Source organism: Pinus tabuliformis, chromosome Q (assembly GCF_031772625.1).
Source record: "Pinus tabuliformis cultivar Carrire ecotype Pingquan chromosome Q, CPIR1, whole genome shotgun sequence".
NCBI classification, from domain to species: domain Eukaryota; kingdom Viridiplantae; phylum Streptophyta; class Pinopsida; order Pinales; family Pinaceae; genus Pinus; species Pinus tabuliformis.
Window position 1 is genome coordinate 92,759,931 of NC_142296.1, and position 24,121 is coordinate 92,784,051.

The following is a 24,121-nucleotide window of genomic DNA, read 5'->3' on the forward strand; positions in this document are numbered from 1 at the left end:
TAAATTATCAGATTTGTAAAGTGTACTCTCTCTCTGCTGAACTATTGAAGACTAAAGAAGAATTGATCAAGGGTTTCCCCACATTGGGGTTTGTCCCTGACTGATGCCACATCTTGTGTCCTCTTGTCTTGGCTTGTCTTCTAGTGTTTATGTTTATGTTCTATCTGCATTTTACTATCATGATGATGTGATTGCTAAATTGGATATTGATATTGGGCTAATAAAGAAATTGAAGTAAAATTGCTCTAAAGCATAGAACATACCATTGTTGCCTAAAATTAACAGTAACTTAACATATAAGTGTCTGATATGGGAGGCAGATGATATATAAATATATATATATATATATATATATTAAAAAATTGCAAATAACAAATACAAAAATGAAATATAAACACAAAGATCTGTTTTTCAAGAAAATGTAACATTTACAAAACATTTGGAGTTTCTTCAAATCTTGATTTTACCTTTCATCTGCACATTGAGAGACCATACGATCTCTTTTTGCATCCAGTTAAAAGTGTGAAAATAGCAATGAAAACTGTTTTTTAGAGTCAAACAGATAGGACACATCTAGGTCACATGTCGAGACGTGTTTAAGATGCTGGATATGGACATGGTACCCCTGAGGGCCATGTCCTGTTAATTAGGTATGAGTCTTTGTACTCTTTTCGCTGCTTACTTGGTTATTGAAGCCTAGGGTTCATAACATAATAGTTTCAAATTTGCATTTGGTTAGTTCAATAGCTATTGGCATGGTAAATAATCGCTGAGGCTTTTGTCGTACATACATCTTTTATCATCATAACTTTTGGTGTACATAATTGTGAAGAAATTATGCCTGTAGTTTTGAAATTCTTGAGATTTTTGAAAGTTTTTAACCATATAGGTCGTAATTCCTTACTCCATATTTGCAGGCACTCATTGAGAAGGATTGGCTTGCATTCGGGCATCCATTTGCAGATCGTCTAGGGATGCCAACATTTTCTGGTGACATGAATATTCTGGAGTCATTTCGTCAGACTGCAAGTAGTAGTAGCCCTGCATCTTCGATCCGTGTATCTCCAGGCTCTTCATTCACACCTTCTTCCAATACTGCTGCAGCTACAGCAATATCTAATAACTGCTCCCCCATTTTTTTACAGGTATTGCCAATAATTTGAGATGATAGTCTTGAAATATAAATTCATAAAAGATACAAATGAGAAGGAAAACTATAAGTTGTAGGTAATCCAACGGGATATATTCTCTGCATCAGTTTTGATGTACTCCGTATGCTTTTTTTTCACAAATGCACATAAAATTAGCCTTGACAATAATGTGTTTTCAAGTTTTATACAAGACTTTCTGATATCGTTTAGTTTCAGATAAGTCTTTGGTAACACATATATCAAGTATACTGCTTTTTGAGAAGAATTGTATTTTTCCTTCTCGTTTTGTGTTAATCTTTAATTGTTTACATGCATTATTTGTTCTGCAGTGGGTTGATTGTGTGGCACAGTTACTACGCATGTACCCACGTGCTTTTGAATTCTCTTCAGTAAGCAATTTGACTCCATTAGCGTTAGTTCATTATTGATTTCCTTTGACCATTTTTTTCCTGCATGCTTTTTTGAATGATATATTCTGAGACTCTTTGTTGATGGATTCTCATCCTTGATGCTGTGTGGTGATCTTGGACCAGGCTTATTTAGTTGAATTTGTCGATTGCGTGATGTCTTGTCGATTTGGAAACTTTTTGTGCAACAGGTAGTTTTCTTTTCCTTTTTATTTTTATTTTGATCTCAGCTGTCCAGAACTTGAGCTTAGAATTTAGCATTTATACCAGAAATTTCAATGTTAGAAGTGTGATTTCATTGTTGTAACATGCTTGGAAACTGAAATATAGTCATTCTATATTTTAGCATGTTGATTTTCACAGTTAATATTATGATGTTGAAGACTTCTTCTGGAATACTGTGTAAACTCATTGAGGTGTCCGATGTTTCGGGTGAACACTTCACCCATCTTCAGGGATAGAAAGCTCAGATTGAAGTTACGAAGAGTGCTAGACGAAAAATATATAGAGAAAGGATATGACCATTAGGGAGTGTGAAGAGTATGAGAACGTATGTTAATAATTAATAATTATTAATTTTGGAAGGTAAGGTTAAATTAGAATAAATAGAAAATAATCAAAATAAATAAAATTAATGAAGTTAATGTGGAATGAAAGTTCAAATAAAATAATAAAATAGTAGAATTTGGTCAAACTAATAATTTTTCAGAAGATTGGTCAAACTAATATTAAGACTAATGAGATAAGGGTTAATTATATATTAAAAATAATAGGAAAGATGATGGTCAAACTGAAATTAATATCAAAGAAATGAGTTTTAATTAACTATATTAATTTTTTTTAAGGAGAAAATAATATTATTATGCTAAAGAAGTATAAAAACAGATTAAATTAGAATTATAATTAGAATAAGAAAGAACAAAAATAAAAATTAAACATTATAATATAGATTAAGAAAATAAAATAGTTTACAAAATTGAAAAATTAATAAAATTAGTTGAGAGGATTTGGGGAAGAGGAAGAGTTAAGGGTAACCTGGAACGAAGGATTAAATTAGATGAAATAATGGAATAAAATAATAAAATAATAGATTATGGTCAAATTGATAATAATATTAAAGAGATAATAGTTGATTATTTATATTAAAATAAAATAATGAAGTAATAGGTTTTGGTTAAAATGAAATTAATGCTAAAGTGATGAGGGTTAACAACTTAATTATTTATATTAAGTTATTAAATAATATTAAATTAGAATATCGAGTTAAAGAAGTGTATAGTAATTTAAATTAGAATTAAATTAAAGAAGTGTAAAATAAAATGGATTAAGAAAATAAATTAGATTAGGAAAGTATAAAATAAATTAGACCAGCCTAGATCCATCTTAACTTTGGATCTATCAAGCACTGAGAGGGATCAAATCTCTCGAGGTGCAAACCATTTTTTTGAGTGCAAAACTTAAGGAAAGGTTTGCACCTCGACAGATTTGATCCCTCTCGGCGCTTGATAGATCCGGAGTTAAGATGGATCTAGGCTGGTTTTAGTCGTGTGCGGCCAAGGAAAATCTATCGAAGATGTGGTTAATTTTATCAATAATATGTAAATACGTCCAATATTAATGTAATCATTTTAAATATGCTAAATATATCTGAGATTAATCTGGTCGTTTTAATTTTAAATTTGCTTAGTTACCTTAGTTTGTTGAGATGATAAATATTGTTAATAACTTTAATGACGAAAAATGATGAAATAAAATTTTTGAATGCAAAGTGACAATGTAATAGTGTTGAATGATCGAAATTGTGAATAATAAGAATGTAGTCATTTACAAATAGTCTTCATTGTGATCAATCTCAAACTATTTTCTTCTACTATTCTCATTGTCACCCTTGTTAGTTTTGTCATCTTTTCATATCAATTACATGAAAAGCACAGTTGAAATCATAAACTGTTTAAATCTTTAGCTAGAGCTATTGTAGTAAACATCATACCTTGTCTCTCTTGCTCTCCAATATTAATAAGTTGAATTACTATAACACAAAAATCAATGTACATTGCCAATAATTTTTTGTGCTTACACTGAAATCAATGCACATTGTTAATCCAATCACTTTAAAATTAATGTACCATCATACATCCAATTACATCAAATTAGAAATCATCATCTACACTGAAATCAAAGCATCTAATGCATCTAATGCAAACAATCAAATAAGATTAGAAAACAACTTCTACACTGAAATCAATGCATCTAATGCAAGCAATCAAATAGGATTAGAAATCAACATCTACACTCAAATCAATGCATCTAGTGCAAGTAAGCAAATAGGATTAGAAACCAACATTTACATTGAAATCAATGCATTTAGTGCAAAAAATCAAATAGGATTAGAAATCACCATCTACACTGAAATCAATGCATTTAATGCAAGCAATCAAATAGGATTAGAAATCATTTACATTGAAATCAATGCATCTAGTGCAAACAATCAAATATAATTAGAAATTGACATCTACATTGAAATCAATGCATCTAGTGCAAGCAATCAAATAAGATTAGAAATCATCTACATTAAATTCAATGCATCTAGTGCAAGCAATCAAATATCATTAGAAATCAACATCTACACTAAAATAAATGCATCTATTGCAAGCAATCAAATAGGATTAGAAATCGTCATCTACATTAGAATCAATGCATCTAGTGCAAGAAATCTTCTTCCCTCTCCCCCCCCTCCATCTATATCTATATCTCCCTCCATCTCTCCTTCTTTGTCTCTCTATCTCACCCCCTAAACAAACACGCTCTCCCACTCCATATTTATCAATCTTTCTATCCCTCCCTCCCTCTCTCCATCTCTCTTCTTCCCTCTCGTCACCTTCCATCAATATCTCTATCTCACTTTGTCTCTCTATATCACCCCCAAAACATACACTCTCTTTCTCCAATCTATCTATCTATCTATCTCTCCCTCCTCCTTTCCCTCTTGTTGAAATTTGTAACTAGGTTTAGTCTTCATAAATGTATTTGAGATGTACTTATCAAAAGAATGAAGAAAATATTTTTATTATTATTATTATGACTTATTAAAGCATGGGTTTCATGCTTGGTGTTAGTTTTTGTAGCATCATATGTGTTCTAGCCTTCAAATTTTGTGGAGTGGCTAGAATGCATGAGATCTCCAAAATATAGAAATCGTTTATGGAAATTCCCCCTAGAAATGACTTTATTAGATTATTAGCCAGTTTTTAAATATTTCCTAAGCTTACTTGCTTGCTTGCACTAATCCTATCTGCTTATTTGCACTAGATGCATTAATTAGGAAAAATTAATTAACTTAAGGTGTGAATGTTCTAGAAACTTAGATAGATAGACTTCAAGTTAATCCTAGCCATCGATTTGTGAAAATTTCTAATACGAAATTCTACTACAGTAATTGATTTATTTCACCTATTTATCTCTCACAATAAGTTACTTACGAAAAACGCTTCAATAAACATTAAAATAGATTCTACTGCAGTTGTCACATAATTACAAAGAGAAAATAACAGTGATATAAAAGCACAAGAATCAATCACATCAACACAGTTGTTTTTGGACAATTGTCCTCGGAAAATCCCAATGTGGGAAAAGTGGTGTAGCAAATGAGGGTTTTATTAATCTTCAGCAACTATCACTTTACAAGGAATGATTTCATAGAGAAATTGAGACACTTCTGAGAGAAAACACCGGAGACAGTTTCTCCTCCTCCTGGAGAAGTTCTGACACCCTGGAGACCCTTCACCCACTTCTGTGTTACTTTTGCGTCACTTTGCATCACTCTGTGTGAGTCTGCGTGAGGACTGCATCTCCAATCGTGTTGCTTGCTTGCTCGTCCCTTTGCACTGCTTCTCGAATGCCCTGCGTCACCTCCTCCTCAGTCACTGACTGCTGCTGATGCCCTCCTCTTCCTCCACCCTGCAACTTTTCCTCTGAAATCGAACTCCTCTTTGCGAATCAATTTCCCTCGGGGTATTGAGTATTTGCTTGGTGTCTTTGCAAATGACTCTCAAGTCTTCTCTTATACTTTTCCTGTTGATGAATCAACGACCAAGATTAAGTCTCTAATCAACGGCTAAGATTAAAACAGACTTGATCCTCGTCTCTTAGAAGCTTCTCACCCATATCTTTATTGATACCCATTAATATTTTTATTTTCCTAAGTTTAGACTTAGGAACCCATTAAAAATATTAATTATTTTAATAACTCCTCATCCGAGTCGAATTTCTCCAAACGATTTTTGGGTCTTGGAGATGTCATGTGTTCTAACCCCTCCACAAAATTTCGGAGCTAGAGCACATCCGATGCTACCCAAAATCAACACTCCCTCTTAGCGAGGAATGTGCTCTAGCAATACTTCCCAACAGAAGTATCACACTGATCCACAATATCGGTCCTCTGTGCTGTTGATGCTCGGCCTACTGCCCCTCATCCACTGCGCTGTTGCAACCTGTACTACTGCCCATGACACTGTAACTGTCACTGCTACATCTGTACAACAACTCCCTCTGAATATGCTGCATCATGCTGCCCATAGCACTGCCACTGCTAATCGCTGCATTGTAATTCTGTATACTATCTGCTTTGCTACTGAAACAGAATCTTCACCATCCCCATCTTCTCCCTAAAGTAAACAAACTTTGTTATTCCTAGTGCCTTGGTGAGAATGTCTGCCACCTGTTCTCTTGTTGGGGTGTACCTCAACTGTACTGCCCCTCGTTGGACACAGTCTCTGATAAAGTGACACCTGATATCAATGTGCTTCAACCGATCATGAAAGACTGGATTCTCAGAGAGCTTGATGCAACTCTGATTATCACACATAATACTGGTCGCTTCCATCTTTCTTTTGAATTGATTCACAAGCAATTTCCTAAGCCATATGGCTTCGCACGAAGCTGTGCCAACTGCCATATATTCAACTTCAGCTAAGCTTAGAGCCACAAATTTCTGTTTCCTACGACCAGGAGGTCATTCCCGATCCAATGTTGAAACAGTACCCAATGGTACTTTTTCGTTCTACTGAACTTCCAGCCCAATCTGCGTCAGTGAACCCACTCAACCTGATGTCATTGCCTTGGGTGTACATTAGTCCATGCTCGACTGTTCCTTGTATATATATGAGAACATGCTTGGCTGTTGCCCAGTGCGCCCTCTTTGGTTCTACCATGAATTGACTAAGGGTGTTGACAACATAACAAATGTCTGGTCTGGTATTGACCAGATACATCAGGGACCCTATGAGCTGCCTGTACAAGGTGGGATCGACTTCTTTATCTTTGGATGCATCAATCTTCTTCCAATTGGTGATCATTGGAGTAGCCATAGGTCTACAGTCCTGCATTCTGAACCTTTTCAAAATCTTTGTAGCGTATCTCCCTTGCCCAAGGAAAATTTCACCCTTTTGCTGCCAAACTTCCAACCCTAGGAAATAATGCATCTGTCCCAAATCCTTCATGTCGAATTCTGTGACTAGGTTCTCCTTGCAATCTTTGATGAGCCTAGATGATCCTGTTAGAAAGAGATCATCCACATATAAAACCAGGATTAGAGGCTCATTCTCTATAACCAGATAGTAGAGGTTAGGATCTGCAGCACTCTTGACGAATCCCATCTTCTGCAAGTAGCCATCAATTTGATTGTACCATGCTCTTGGTGCCTGTTTAAGCCCATACAAAGCTTTCTTCAATATGCATACATGAGATTTCTTCTCATGTGTCTCAATACCCTCTGGCTGTTCAATATATACTTCTTCTTCTATCATCCTGTTCAAGAACGTCGTCTTGACATCCATCTGGTGAATCTCCCACCCCATCTGCGCTGCAAGGGATATCACAGATCTAACAGAAGTATACCTGGCTACTGGGGCGAAGGTTTCTTCGTAGTCTATCCCTTCCTTCTAAGCAAACCCCTTAGCCACAAACCTGGCTTTGTATTTTTCTACACTGCCACTTGCAGCGTATTGGACTTTGTAGAGCCATCTTGACCCTACAACTGACCTGCCCTGAGGCCTAGGTACCACTTCCTAGACGTCATTGACCATTATAGAACTGTATTCCTCCACCATAACATCTTACCCATACATGATGATGAACGACCTCCTGAAAACTAGAGGGTTCTCCAACCTGAGCCACCAAGGCTTGGTATCTATCTGGCTGTCTACGCTCCCTTTTCTTGTTCCTGGGTGCCCCGACAAAATCCTCTGCATCTTGTAGTAACTTTCGAAGTTCCCGACTCGCTCTACCACTGGTAGTGGGTATATCTATTTGCTCCTCTTCCTGAGGCTCCACCTCTGGAGTTTTGTCTTTAGGAGAAATATTAGCACTAGTTCCTGCTGGTCGAAGTGGCTGAACCAACGGATCATCCTTTGACTGCTCGTCGGAATGCATTTCTTGGGATTTTCTGAAGGCTCTGTCCTCCATGAACTTCACATCCCATCGAATTACGGTTTTCCTATTCCCCGGAAGATAGATTCTATATGCCTTAGCATTCTCGTTATATCCTTTCTCACAGTCTGATCCAATTTCTTCCTCTTCTCTTTAGGTACATGGCAGTATGCAAAACTCCCAAATATCCTGAAATGACTTACCTTAGGGTTCTTACCAGTGAAGACACTCTTTGGAGTAATCTTACCTAATGCCCAGTGAGGAGTCCTGTTCTGGATATACACTACCGTGATGCATGCTTCTGCACATAGAAACTTGGGGCATATCCTGATCATACAACATTGCCTTGGCTGCTTCAACAATAGTCATGCTCTTCATTTTTGCTACTCCGGTCTGCTTCGGATTATAGGGGGCTGTCCACTCTCTTCTAATGCCTTCCCTTGCGCAAAAATTAGTGAAGTCCTTGTCGATGTATTCTCCACCTTTGTTTGAGCGCAATATCTTTATCTTCTTTCCTGTCAGATTCTCAACTGGAGCCTTGAACTCTTTGAATCGACCAAAAGCCTCATCCTTGTTTTTCAGAAAGTAGATCCAAGTCTTTCTGGAATGGTCATCAATGAAGGTGACGAAATATTTGGCACCCCTAAGAGCTTTTGTGGACATGGGTCCGCAAATATCTGAGTGTATCAATCCTAGAACACTCTTAGCCCTATTGTTGCTTCGGGAAAATGCTGTCTTGGCGTATTTTCCTAGTGTGCATCCTCTACATACATCATCTCATTCGGTACTTAATTATGGAACTCCTGATACTGTTTGCCCGAGAATTCTCAGAGCCCCATGGTGTAAGTGTCCCATCCTCCTGTGCCATAGTTTATTCAAATCTTTATCCCCACTGCTGCCTATCAGTACCATTGGAGATTCTAGCTGTAATCTATACAACTTGTTACTTCTGATTCCAAAGTGGGCCTTCTTTTTCCAACTCGGGTGTTTGACATGTACTTTCTCTTTAATGAAGAAAACATCATAGCCCTTCTTTTGAAGTTGAGATACAGAGAGTAAGTTCATCCCCAATCTTGGCACATGTAGCGCATTGGTTGCTTGAAGCCGATCCCCTGCTTCTGTTTGAAAGACTACAGTACCTCTTCCCACGGGAGTACATTTTGCTTTATTTCCCATGGTGATCTGAAATTCATCCTTTCTTCCTGATAATTCAAAAAACATTCTCGTATTCCTGTATATGCCAGGAAGCTCTGCTATCTATATACCAAACCTTAGAGGAGGCAAAACTTGCTAGGCAAGCGACTTATTCTTCTAGTCTGGAAGCTAACATAGAATAATCATGATCCATGTTCTTCGTGCTCTCTTCTTTCGCCAGAGATCTGCGTGAGTTCCTCTGAGTTGATGCGTCGGCATCATGCCCCTGACTCATAGCAGATTCTTCTATCATGTTCCCGATCTCTGCTCTGATACCATGTGAAAATTTCTAATACGAAATTCTATTGCAATAACTGATTTATTTCACCTACTTATCTCTCACAATAAGTTATTTATGAAAAACCCTTCAGTAAATATCAAAATAAATTCTACTGCAGTTATCACATAATTACATAGAGAATATAACAGTGGTATACAAGCACAAGAATCAATCACATCAACACGGTTGTTTTTGGAGAATTGTCCTTGGAAAAACCCAATGTGGGGAAAACGGTGCAACAGATGAGAGTTTTATTAATCTTTAGCAACAATCGCTTTACAAGGAATGATTTCATAGAAAAACCGAGACACTTATGAGAGAAAACACCCGAGACAAAGTTTCTCCTCCTCCTGGAGAAGTTTTGACACCCTGGAGACACTTACCGACCTCTATTAGAATATTCCTATTTAGTATTTAATGCTCATTCTTTTAGCTGTTGCTATTTTTATTCTTTTAGCAGTTTCTTAGATGAAACTGATTGTTTCCATATTCTACATAGAAACTTGATGTTTCTATTATTGTAAATATCTCTGTATTATTATTGAGCTTCAGCTTGCTCATGATTAATTTCAATTGATTGGAAATCCATATGCGTTGTTCGCATTGTTTTATGGTATCAGAGCACAGGGATTTTTTTTTTCTTCGAAATAATTTTTCATAGTTTGAAAAATTCAGTAGTTCATTTCGAAACTGCTCTCCTCTTCGCATCCTAATCTCTTGAGTTCTTTCATTCCTTTCTAAGGTCGAGCCCTCTGTAAGCCAGGTAGCCTTCACTGAGTCTTAGCCTCGGCTTTGCTCACTGTGATAAAAGCTTACAGTCGTCTATCTCGATACAGAAATGGATTCTTCTCCTGCATTATCATTTCTTCATGTCTAAGCATTTCTTTTTGAGAAACTCTTGGATCTGGTTTAGAACAAAATTGCCGATTCTGTTTGGATAAATCGCAGTCGGTTCTCTGTCTTGTGAGATCTCCACAGTTTTTTAAGAAGGGACAGGGCGTGCAGCCATATTCACCTTCTCTTCGATCAAACGGTGGCTGGTATCGAGAAATTCCGCAGAGCCTTTCGCTTCATCCGCTTCGTTCATTTGACGGGATCGAGATCGTTCAAACGTAGAATTTTTGCCGTGGCACCTGTGTGTTGAAAAGGGCACTTACGACTTCTGATTGGCATAAGCGTGTCGGGTATTATTTTCTCGCCCACGTATAATCGTTTTTTTTGGCGTGTCGGGCATTAATTTTTTTTTATATATCGATCTTGCCCTCGTATCATCGTTTCTCTTTGGGTTTCGCTCTGCGGAGTTCTGTTTTGCCAAGGGTAAATCGATCGATTTTTAGCGCTAGATCAACCTTCGCAGAATTATCGATATCCAAGTATCTCTGCATGTCTTGGGGAATCGAAATTTGTCCGATCAAGATCGCGGCGACAAAAACGTTTACCGTGATCGCAGAGGGGTCCCGGGGAGAAGAATCGGTGAGTCCCGTAGGCAAAGGCTACTGATAACTTTGTTGCCGACGCCTTCCTCAGTCTCCCATACCAGCTGCGCAAGATTGTTCAATAAAACCCTTTTCAACCAATCCAATAGGTATGCCATTTTCAACATGCTCGAGTAGGATGATGCATCGTATGTGACGGAGCAATTTCGCATTCGTTGCTCGAGGGTGGAAACTGCCGTAGGGCCGTGATCTTCTTCTTCTGAAATTTTTGTGTACCTGATTCCAGTCCGGAAGCTCTCGGATCACCGCAAATTTCAGTGATTCTGCGTGTTGGAAGCTTTTGAACAGAATAAGTCTGGCACTGTCGGCTTGGACTCAGCGGCAGTCATTACTATCAGCGGCTTTTCTAAGAACTGATATTTGAATTTCCCGTATAGTAGCGGTAGTCATCGTGAGTACAGGGGATAGCAGAAATTCAAAAGCAGGGTCTTTTTCTTGTCTTTGTCATGAATCCTTTACGCTTTCTGGCAAAATTTCATTAAATAAGCCGATATTTTATGAGTCAAATCTGTCGTTCAAAGCACTATCTTAAGCAACAGAGTTTGGGAAGAAGTTCATTCAAGCATTGTTATTACAGTAAAACAGAGGTTTTAACTTTCCAGAAATTTCGTGCCTCTTCATATCCGTCTTGAGTTTCCTGCCTATGCCTGTGGGCCCAATTTGTTGATTCTTCCTATCTAGTGTTTGTTTAAGAAAATTGTGCTTCTTACAGTAAATCAGTTTCCTTTGGGAAATCATTTCATATTTATATCAGCATCTGTCAATTTTTGTCTGGATCAGCCAGCATCCGCATTGAAATCCGTGCAGGATTCTTTGTATTTTTCCATATCTTGGGAAACGTGCAGATGGCTTCGTTAACCAATCTCATGTTGGAAGGCAGTCAGGAATATTCCGAGCAGACAGAATCTGCCTTTTACGCCTTTATGGCTAAAAGGTCGTCAGATCATGTATCGTCTTCTGCTTGGTACATTGACTCTGGTGCATCACGCCATTTCTCTCACAGGCGTGACTGGTTTATTGACTTTTCACCTTTCAGTGATTCCGTGGTATTTGGTGGAGGTGAAAAATACACAGTGGTTGGCAGAGGTAACGTTCAGATCCAGTCTGGTGGGCGCACACTCATCTTCTTGAATGTATACTATGTTCCTGGTATGGAAATTAATCTGCTGTCTGTCAGCCAGATTATGAGGAATTCTCCTCAGCTTGATGTAGTGTTCAGTGCGCACAAGTGCTCCATTATTGACAGGGAGACTAGTCTAACAATTGCTGTTGGCCTAGAGGACCATGGTCTATATAGGCTACTTGACACCGGTGACTCTCCAGAAGTGGCTCTAGCAGCACGTGTCTCTCCCATCAGTACTCTATGGCATCAGCGATATGGGCATCTAAATATGCAGTATCTCTCTCAACTCTCTCGGGAGGGACTTGTGTCAGGATTACCTGATATTCAGACTCAGCAATTGGGGATATGCGGCGCCTGTCAAGCGGGAAAGCAACATCGGTCCCCATTCAAGGATGGAGAATCTTGGCGAGCATCTAAGGTACTTCAGTTACTTCATGCTGATATTTGTGGTCCTATGAATACAACGTCTATCACTGCTTGCAAATATTTTTTACTTATTGTAGATGATTTCAGTAGAAAGATGTGGGTGTATTTTCTAAAAAATAAATCTGATGCACTTAGTACCTTTCAGAAGTTTAAAACCTTAGTTGAAAAAGAGTCTGGCTGTAACATTATGATTCTTAGGACCGACAATGGGGGGGAATTTTGTTCTTCAGCTTTTGCCAACTTCTGTGATATTCATGGCATCAAACGTCAGTTAACCACACCCTACACTCCTCAGCAGAACAGTGTTGTCGAGCGTCGCAACCGCACGGTTGTTGAAATGGCTCGTTCCATGTTACAACACAGGAGTGTTCCAAACAGATTCTGGGCTGAAGCAGTATTTACTGCTGTTTACCTTCTTAACCGATCACCCACTCAGGCTGTTACAGGGAAGACTCCTGAAGAGGTTTGGTCTAGCCGTAAGCCTAAGATCAGTCATCTCAAAGTATTTGGCTCAGTTGCATATGTTTGGATTCCAGCTGTTAAGCGCTCTAAGTTGGATTCCAAAAGCCAGAAACTCATGATGACAGGGTACAGTGATCATCACAAGGCCTATAGGCTGATAGATATAGCCACTGGTCGTCTTAGCTTCAGTCGGGATGTAGTATTTGATGAAGACAGAGGATTCTTTCAGTCTTCTTCTTCTGAGCAGTGTTCTGAGGATCAGCCTCACAGTGTTCGTCTTCCGGTCGGTCCACCTGATGGGAGGGATGATGTAGCATCAGTATTTGATACTACTCTATCTGAGCTTCCTCCAGAAAATAACCCTCCTCTTGCGGCCCCTATTGCTCTTGAGTCTTCTCCACCTCCTCCTGATATTGGTTCCTCTACTCCTGATATTGGTTCTTCTACTCTTCGGCCTAAATGGTGGGCTAAAACCATTGGTGATCTCCGGGATGATGAGCTCCTTGAAGGTAGAACTTCTAGACATAAGAACAGACAACAGTCTACAGTCAATTTTGCTCTTATGGCTAACCTACACAGTATTTTTGAGCCTCAAACCTATTCAGAGGCTAAGGGTACATCTGAGTGGGAATAGGCTATGGAAGCCGAATTCCAGAGTCTTCAGAAGAATCACACATGGACACTTTCTGATCTTCCTGCAGGGAAAAAGCCCATAGGCTGCAAATGGGTGTATAAAGTGAAATACAAAGCTAATGGAACCATAGACAAGTATAAAGCTCGGCTTGTGGCTCGAGGGTTCTCACAGAAGGAAGGCATCGACTATGAGGAGACTTTTGCTCCTACAGCCAAGATGAGTACCATAAGGCTTGTCCTTGCCCTAGCAGCTCAGTTCAATTGGAAAGTTCATCAGATGGATGTAAAAAGTGCTTTCCTAAATGGTGATCTCCAAGAAGAAGTCTACATGACGCAGCCTCCAGGATTCAAGGTTGCTGGTCAAGAACAGAAAGTGTGTCGGTTAGCTAAAGCAATCTATGGATTGAAACAAGCTCCTCGGGCTTGGTACATGAAAATTGATCAGTACCTGATAGATCAGGGTTTTCAGCGGAGCCCATCTGATGCAAACCTGTACATCAAGCATACTGGTGATGATATCTTGTTTGTGGTTGTCTATGTGGATGACCTTATCATTACTGGAAGCTCTGCACATTTGATCCATGGGATCAAACAAGATTTATGCAGAACTTTGAGATGACAAACTTGGGACTTCTTCATTACTGTTGGGGGTTGAAGTTTGGCAGACTGAAAATCAGATCTTTCTCTCTCAGTCCAAGTATGCCAAAAATCTTGTGGACAGGTTCTAAATGCAGGATTGCAAACCGACCACGACTCGTATGGAACCAGGGCTCAAACTTTCAGCACAGTCATCCTCTCCCTTTGTGGATGAAACTTTATTCAGGCAATTAGTGGGTAGTCTCATCTATCTTACTGCTACCAGACCTGACATCAGTTTTGCAGTAAGCTACATTTCTCGCTTCATGTCAGCTCCTAAAGCTGATCATTGGCAAGCAGCAAAGCGTGTGCTACGATATGTGCGTGGCACTTATGATTATGGCCTCCTATACACTCAAAGTTCCAATCCTATACTCAGTGGTTACACTGATTCTGACTGTGCCGGTTCGGTTGATGACCGTAAATCTACAGCTGAGTATGTGTTTAATCTAGGATCCGGTGCTGTTACTTGGACTAGTAAGAAGCAACAGGCAGTGGCTCTCTCCTCAACAGAAGCAGAGTATCGGGGAGCAGTTAAGGCATTCTGTGAGGCAGTTTGGCTTCGACGTATGCTGGCAGATATGCATGTTTCCCAGACAGGGCCTACTTCTTTGTTTTGTGATAATCAGGGAGTGCTCAAACTTGCCAAGAATCCAGTCTTTCATGAACGAACAAAGCATGTGGAAACTCATTGCCACTACATTCGCCAGCTTGTTGAAGACGGCTCAGTTCAGTTGCAATATGTTCCCACAACAGAGCAGCCCGCCGACATTTTCACCAAGCCTCTTGGTCCTGATAAATTTGTAAAATTCAGAGGGTCTATTGGTGTTGTAAATAGATTGAGCATTAAGGGAGGGTATTAGAATATTCCTATTTAGTATTTAATGCTCATTCTTTTAGCTGTTGCTATTTTTATTCTTTTAGCAGTTTCTTAGATGAAACTGATTGTTTCCATATTCTACATAGAAACTTGATGTTTCTATTATTGTAAATATCTCTGTATTATTATTGAGCTTCAGTTTGCTCATGATTAATTTCAATTGATTGGAAATCCATATGCGTTGTTCGCACTGTTTTAACCTCTGCATTACTATGCATCACTCTGCGTGAGTCTGTGTCAGCCTGCATGAGTTTGTGTGAGGACTGCATCTCTAATGGTGCTGCTTGCCCGCTCTTCCCTCTACATTGCCTTTCGAATGCCCTGCGTCACCTCCTCCTCAGTCATAGATTATTGCTGATATCGTCCTCTTCCTCCACCCTGCAACTCTCTCTCTAAAATCGAACTCCTTCTCCTTGAGAATCGATTTCCCTCAGGGTACTGAGTATTTGCCCGATGTCTCTCCAAATGATTCTCAAGTCTTCTCTTATACTCTTCCTGTTGATGAATCAACGACCGAGATTAAGTCTCTAATCAACGGATAAGATTAAAACACACTTGATTCTTGTCTCTTAGAAGCTTCTCACCCATATCTTTATTAATACCCATTAATATTTCTATTTTCTTAAGTTTAGACTTAGGAACCAATTAAAAAGATAATTATTTTAATAACTCCTCATCCAGGTGGAATTTCTCCAAATGATTTCTGGGCCTTGGAGATATCATGTGTTCTAGCCCCTCCACAAAATTTTGGAGCTAGAGCACATCCGATGCTACCCAAAACCAACACAATTAAGATCTAATCTTGCCCGTTGTCTCTCCAAATGATTCTTAAGTCTTCTCTTATACTTTTCTTGTTGATGAATCAACGACCGAGATTAAATCTCTAATCAACAGATAAGATTAAAACACACTTGATCCTTGTCTCTTGGAAGCTTCTCACCCATATCTTTATTAATACCCATTAATATTTTTATTTTCCTAAGTTTAGACTTAGGAGCCAATTAAAATATAATTATTTTAATAACTCCTCATCCAAGTGGAATTTCTCCAAACGATTTTTGGGCCTTGGAGATATCATGTGTTCTAGCCCCTCCACAAAATTTCGGAGCTAGAGCACATCTGATGCTACCCAAAACCAACACAATTAAGATCTAATCGTGGTGGTTGAAGTTTCAACAAAGGATTATAAGAAGTTGATGGGGCTTGGAGAAATCACTTTAGCAGTTTGATTTTATAACAAGATCGATTTCTTAAGTAGCAGCAATCAGTTGCCGGAGAGAGAGCCAGTGAGATCGAAGCAGTGATTGAGGGGCAGGGACAGTGAGCCGGGGGAAATATTTTCTGGATCCGGGGAGGCAACAACAAGTGAGTCGAATTATCCCAGAGAGGCAACTTTGAGGGACTGAGCAGTGCTTCAGTCAGGAAGATCAATTTAGAGAGGAGAAAAATCCGTTCTCAGTTCCAGAGGCCTGGAAGGAGTCCCAGAGGGCTAGAGAGACGATTTTGTCAGCTTCCATAGGCAAAACGAGTTCATCTGAGCTCAGTCCAGAGCAAGCCGTCCAGCTAGCTACGCAGAGTAGCGCAGAGGTTGACGTAGTGCTCTAGGAGGCCGAGTTTTGATAGGGAAAGTCCAACCAGAGATTTCCTGTGGGAGAAGGGTAATTCCCTTCAGTATTTTACTCAGATTTTCTTGTTGTTTGGATTGCCAGATGGGCATCCAAAGATGTACTATTGGTGCATAATAAAATAAACCCTCATCGCTGCATTGATTTTTCCAAGTTGGGCTTTTCTGGGGACATTGGTCCAAAAATAACTGTGTAAATCTGTGTATGTACTAGCATTTCTTCCAGCATTTATTTTACTTCCGTAGTTTTATTTGTGTAGGTTTCAGTGTGATTGATTCAGTATTTGCTATAGCAAACAATAGATAAATTGTTAAAAATTAATTTAACAATTAGGAGAATTATTTCTAGTTGCTGCAATAGGATTCGGGTTTCCAAATTTTCACATGGTATCAGAGTGCAGATGATCAGTTAGAGAGCTCAGTAGCGAAGGAAGGGGGAGTTTCGCTACCCAGTGTGGGCAGCAGATCGAAACCCCAGAGGCAACACTGTCACCTTGGCCAGGAGGTCGAATTTCTTGAGGAGATTTGGTTTTTTTTTTAATTTTTTATTTTTGTGAGTGTGATGTAGAAAAATTCTATCTCTCCAGATTGAGGGATTCCAGAGGCAGAGGGAGCAACCTAGTATTTTTCACAGAGCAAATCTCTAGCCGGATGCAATAGTTTTGCAGCAGTTTGCTAGAGCAGAGCTAGTGTCAGGTGGAAGAAGAGCACGCACTGAGGGAAAATTTTCCTCAGGGAACTTCTAGTCTCAAGAAGTTTGATTTTTTTTTGCAGATCAACAGTCGTTGTGTGTAGAGTTTCTCACTCTAGAAGCAAGTGCGAATAGCTGAGAAACAATTGAGCTGAAGGGAAGAGTAGATTTTCGACATTGTTTAAGATGGCCACTGCTGGGCTTCATGATCAGGACAGGTTGGATGGTGCTTCCAACTATCTCATTTGGAAGGCAAGGATGTCCTTCCTTCTGGATGAGCTTGGCTTGAAGACATACATAGATGCAGTTGTAGTTGTGCCCCAGGATGCAAATCAACTAAAGGAGTACAAAAAGGAGATGGTGCGGGCGAAGAGGTTGATCCTTGATGGTGTTCGGGATCACATTGTTTCACACATAATCGACAAAGGGACTGCCATCTAGAGATGTGGGAGACTCTCACCACGTTGTACCAGGGCACTTCCAAGCAACATAAGATGTACTTAGAGGAGAAGATGAGGCTCATCTAGACGCAGAGGGGGGGATGCATAGACCCCTTCCTCACCAGGATTCACGAGTTCCAAGACCAGTTGTTAGTTGTTGGGGCAGCACCTCAACCCATAGAGCATGTGAGATTGACACTCAACAGTGCCTCTAACGAGTGGCAAGACTTTATCCAAATCATATTGGGCAGATACAAGCTACTAGAGTGGGACAAGATGTGGGATGGCTTGCAGCAGGAGGAATTGAGGCGAGCACTTCTAAAGAGCTCCATCAATGGCAACAATGGATCGAAGTAGGTGAAGGAGGAGAATGTGGCCCTCGCATCGAAGGGTCCCAGTCAAGGACAAGGGTAGCAATGAAAGAAGAAGAAAGACCTGTCAAAGGTCAAGTGCTTTAGGTGTGGTGAGTTCGGTCACTACAATACCAATGTCCTCTCAAGAAGAAGGACAAGGAGGAGAAGCAGGACCAACAAGCAACATCAATAGAGATCGATAAGCTTTCCTCCAGGCTGGAGGAAGACTTCGCCATGTTTGTTGACGTACAAGAGTCAGGTGGGGTGACTTGGTGTTGTAGCCCTAGAGTGCTATAGATGGGTAGGATTCTTGAGGACCTCCACTTCTTGAGTTAGTACCTTGCTATGGGGGCCCACATTATTTTAGTAGCAGGATGGATCAGTGGCAGTAGATGTAGTTAGATGCCAAAGTGACAGATGCAGAGTCTAGTTACAGTCAGATGCTGGGGAGTGTAGTGCAGAGTTGGCAACAGTGCAGAGTTAGTAACAACGTAGATGCCTCAGTGACAACATAGATACTAGCAGTAGTTAGGGACTTGGGAGACAGATGCATCATACTGATCATAGTTGATTCAATATTTTGGATGCTTTGTAGTTGTAGATGTTGCAGTTGCAACAACAACAGATGGAGAGGAAGTTGCAATGTAGATGCAGTGTTGGCAGCAGTTCAACAGAGTCAGCAACAACACAGATACAACACATATCAAAGTTGTGTAGTAGTTAGTGGCCAAGCAGCAGCCAGACATCAACAACGTGACATGAGATGATGTAGAGACAGGTTGCTGCTACAGGAGGCAACAACACTAGAACATATTCCTCGCTAAGAGGGAATGTTAGTTTTTGTAGCATCGAATTTGTTTTAGCCTTGAAATTTTGTGGAGAGGCTAGAATGCATCAGATATCGAAAACCCAAATATCGTTTCTGGAAATTTCGGCCAGAAATGACTTAATTAGACTAGAACACCTATTCGATGCTGCCCAACTGTAAAAAACTAACATCTTCAACCAATGCAATTTATATCACATTCATCATTAAGTAATTATACAAAAAAATCATCAACAGTGGAAATTACTGCTTAAATTGTGGAATTTTGTCTTATAACATCTTTCAATGTATGGGCCATGTAATTTGAATGAAATCTCTTAGGGGTAATTCTATCAACGAATTCATCTTGATAAGCCATCACCTTTTGCACATCGAAGTATAAAAGTTGCAAGATTGCTTCTCTTTGACCTAGAAGGCGAGTGAAGTAGTCTTGAGGCCTCATTGACTAAGAACCAAAGGCCCTCATTCATTTTTATCATAGACTCCATTCTCCCAAGACTAAGGCACTGTTCTACCAAGAGGCGGTCACCTAAAATCAATTCCTTTTCACATTTTCCTAAGTCTAGCCAAGTTGGGTTAGCTAGGGCATCATTTTCCCGACAAAGTAGCCCTCCAAAAAGTTCGATGGCCTAGCCTCTTTTGCGCTAGTGTCTCCTCAAGGCCTCCAATTTTGAAGCCATTCTAATGGAGTTGTGAGAAAAGGCAAACCCTAGTTCCGAGAACAAACTTTGCCCTAATATCCCCAAGGCTAGTGCCTCATAGGATCAATTCAACACCTCTAAGTGAGTATCTTTTCTTTGATCCTTTCCCCCTCCTTGCCTAGGTGAAGAACATCATTGGTTGCTAAACTCTTACCTTCTAACCTAGGCAGGGTCCACTTGGTCCCGTGTGGTCCCATTCCTTTCAAAAAACAATTCTTCAAGAACCATCCGGGATACCAATTTCAATAAGGATTTTAGGGATTGGGAAACTCTTTCACAAGTCATATTCCCTAACCCTAACCCTCAAATCCTCCCATCCTTCTCTTAGAAGACTTTGTACCTTGCTTAGAAAGCAAGAGAGCTGTATCCTTCAACCTCTTATAGAAAGGGATCATTTGGGTTACTCCACATCCACTCATTGATTTATCCTTCATTGGTGACTCCATAATATACCAGGTCTCCTCCCGTCGGTGAAAGTTCGTAAATAGTAGGGAGCCTTAGCTGAGGTGATAGTGGGTGAAGTCTCTATTTGTTGTCCTTGGTCTAGCATTTTCCCTTTAGGGATCCCCTTTAGGTTCCCTACTAGTTTTGAGTGGTAACAAACGTTAATGAATTTGACCCTCCTAAAGATCTTAGCCTTGGAAAAATTGGCCTCTCTTGTTGATTTTCTAGTTCTAATTAGACAAGCACAATTTCTTGCAATTGATAGTTACTTCTAATGATATATGATATTACTTTAGCACGTTCCAGAGTATCATTAAGAAATTACACTCATAAAATTCAATTGTAAATGCAATAGAGACAATAAATATCATAGTAGAAAAGCCATGCATAGTAGACACCAAAATTTTTCCCTAGGAAACCCAATCTCGGGAGATAACCCAACAATTTTTATAGGAGAAATTGTTCAATTCAGCAAAAGTAAAATCTGAAAAATTGAAATCAAACTTGGTCAACTCGGACCAAAGAATCAACACAGGTCAAACCTAGTCAAATAAGTCGAAATTCGGCCTTCTGCAACTTCCCAAAAAAATCATTGAACCTCCGTCAAACAAGTGAAATTCGGCCTCCTGCAACTACCTAGAAACTCAGTCAACTTGCTCAAAAACTCGGTCAAAGATCAGAAAATTGGTCAAACTTCTTAGACAGAGCGTGGTTAAATTGCCTAGAATAGTCTCGGTCAACCTAGGTGAAACAGACCTAAAAAAAACTTGGTAAAATATGGTCAACGTTGGTCAAACTTCAAAAAGTCTTCCTCAACTCGTACGTGTGAACAAAAGAATAAAGGATTTTGTGTGATCTGAATTGGTCATCAAGTGAGGAGGTCGAGTGCCAATATATATATTTTTTTGGTGCCCAACGGGCACATCCTCTTGCTAGACCAACCAGAACTTTTGGGTTTGACCTGAGCAATTTTAATTTAAATTCAAATTTAAATTTTCCCTCTTTTAATTGAGTCGACTTATAGCTGGGGAATACTTCTTGCAACACCCAAAAGTCAACTCTCTCTCTTAGCTAAGGAGGTATTCACCTTGACTTCCTCAGATGTCCACTTTGCTGAACAATTTCTCCATCCCAAGAAAAGATTGAATGAGCGCTCTATGTTAACGTATCCATCCACTTCATGTTGTATTCCGAAAGCATGTGGAAAGCATCCTGCGTCAACATCATGCAAGGGATCTAGTTACCCACTAGTCAAATATCCTTTACATAGGATCTAGTCACCAACTAGCCAAATACCCTTTGGCGATATGGTCAAATACCCCATAACCAGGGTAAAACAAAACTAGTCCTGGGTCACAAGCCAACCAAGTTGTCACTTGGAACAATGTTGATTCTCCTTGAGCAATGGTGAAACCTTGGGCCAATTTACCATTCTCCCATGTCGTGACATGGGACTTAAATGGTAAAAATACTTGCATGATGCTTTGGGGCACTCACTCTACCCACTAGCCATGTAACCCTCGGCAATATGGTCAGAACCTTTTGATCGGGGGAGCACTTTAGGCCTTGATGCTTTATGGGCTATTCTTCCCAACCACATTACATGGCACCCGGTTAATACTCTTGATGTAGAGAGAATGTTTGCCCTGAAGCTACAACATCAACACTATATATCAACTAGGGAGGCATTCTCAACCACTCCAAGCTTGTCCATGAAGTATACAAACTTCATCCGGGATGGAGGCCTTTTGAGAATGTCATTCACCCCGTCGTTTGTAAAAATATATTGGAGCCTCACTACTCCCTTCTGTACCATGTCTCAGATGTAGTGGTACTTGATCTCAATGTGCTTTGACATGTAATGCAAAACTGAATTTTTCGAAAGCATCACATGACTTTGATTGTCACAATATGTCACGTTCGTTTCCAACACCTGATCAAACAATCCTGCAAGCAGCTTCAAAGCCATATTGCTTGACAACTCGCCAAACTAGCTGCAATATATTCAACCTCTGCAGTGCTGAGTGCAATAGATGTTTGCTTCCTACTCATCCAGGATACCATAGCAAAATCAAACTGAAGCAACATCTTGATGTGCTCTTCTTGTCTGCGACACTTCTTGCTCAATGAGAATATGTGTATCTTGATTCCCTGTAGTTGTACTTCACCATTTGAGACCAATGTTTTACAACTCGGACTCGGACTCGGACTCGGCCGAGGATCGACTCGGACTCGGACTCGGACTCGGTAATGACTCGGCCGGCTCGATTTCAATGACTCGGTCGTTGTAAAAAATACATTAAATATTTTTTTTTTTATAAAAAAACATAATTTTAAATATTTTAAACATAATTTTAAAGATTTTCATTCAAGTTTCCAAACACACAACATTATAATATACATGGAAGACAACATATGATCAAAGTAGGCTCATGAACCAATCCATTATATCAAAATGGTACGGTGTACCGTGTACCCAATGGCAATAGTAAAACTAAATACATAGTCAACTGTAGTCTGTCATACATGATCAAAGACTCAAGAGTCAAAACAAAATACAAATAACCAAGGAGGCTAGTAGGCTAGTAGCTACTGCCAGAGGAGCCAAGATCATCTCGACCAATCTCTGGATCATCATCATCAGAGTCAGACAAGGGGCCCCATGGCTCCTCCTCATCATCATCGTCTCCAACTGCAACTGTAGAAGTGGTGCCAGTACCACTAGGCTGTGCAGCAGATGCAAGCTGAGATAGAGTACAAATGCGGCTGCGCTTTTGTCGTGGCTGAGCAGAGGAAGCACCTACAACTGGAGTCCTACTAGCTGGCTGTGAGACTGAGGCTGGTGGATTGGGATCTGCATTCAACTGAACACGCTGCAGTGGATCTCCAACATCAAGTGATTCAAGATCCTCATCAGGATCAAACTCTGGTAGACGACTCTCCACTACCCAATCTGATGTTGGGTCAATGTCTTCCAACACAATGGGGTCTGAATCAGGTCTTTTGTTCAGCAATTGGTTCCGTCTGAGCCGAAGGTTGTATTGGACAAAAACTAGATCATTCAACCGTTTTTGCTCCAAACGGTTTCTCTTCTTTGTGTGAATCCTCTCAAATACAGACCAATTGCGCTCACACCCAGATGCACTGCAAGTTTGACTCAAAATACGAATTGCAAACCTTTGCAATTCAGGGCACTGGCCACCAAAGGCCTCCCACCATTGTGCTGCAAAAAACATAGGAGTGTAATGAATTATGAGTTAGATGAAGGCTGAAGCTCAACAAAATTACAAATTATATCTAACTTTCAAATTATAAATGATTTAACAAACTTTAATAAAAAAAGTAAAACCATTAAGAAATTGAAAATTGAAATTTTTGTTTACCTGGCTCATCTGCTTCTCTTGCAATCTTTGCTAGGTTCTTCCCAAAGGTACCTGTTGCATTGCTGAAGGATGTGACCTGCTGATGTATCAGCCGCTGATTAGACTCCGATGGGACCATGCGCTCAATGCAATCAACCAGTCCATCTCTGACCTCCCCCCTCAAAGCTCCTGACTCCTTAGCTTTATAATGATACCGTGCGTTCAAAAAATACCCAGCTGCATGTATAGGGCGATGGAGTTGATTGTTCCATCTTTCATCAATGATTGCCCAAATGGGCCCATACTTTGCCACTCTATCCTTGTATGCTGTCTTTATTTGCTCCTTTGCTTGATCCATAGCCTCATAAATGAAGCCCATAGCCAACCTTTCCCCATCCACCAACCGCAACACCTTAACTAGTGGCTCAGCAAGCTTCACAATCTCTGCTGCCTTTCTCCAAAAAGTTTCATCATGGACTTTCCTTTTCAATTCTCTGCCTTCTGGTTTGTTAGACCAACTGCTTTGATTCCATTCATCACTGGAAAACATCTTTTGCAAGTTTCTA

The 24,121-nt window shown here is 39.8% G+C and overlaps 1 protein-coding gene across 1 annotated transcript in view; it reads left to right on the plus strand.

The window, feature by feature from the left end:
* MTM1 (Myotubularin-like phosphatases II superfamily) overlaps positions 1–24,121 on the plus strand; it is a 354,976-nt gene that overhangs the window by 239,694 nt on the left and 91,161 nt on the right. The window contains exons 15-17 of the mRNA XM_089383937.1: positions 918–1,145; positions 1,481–1,540; positions 1,685–1,749. Coding sequence (XP_089240063.1) covers positions 918–1,145; positions 1,481–1,540; positions 1,685–1,749 — 353 coding nt within the window. The remainder of the gene's footprint in view (positions 1–917; positions 1,146–1,480; positions 1,541–1,684; positions 1,750–24,121) is intronic.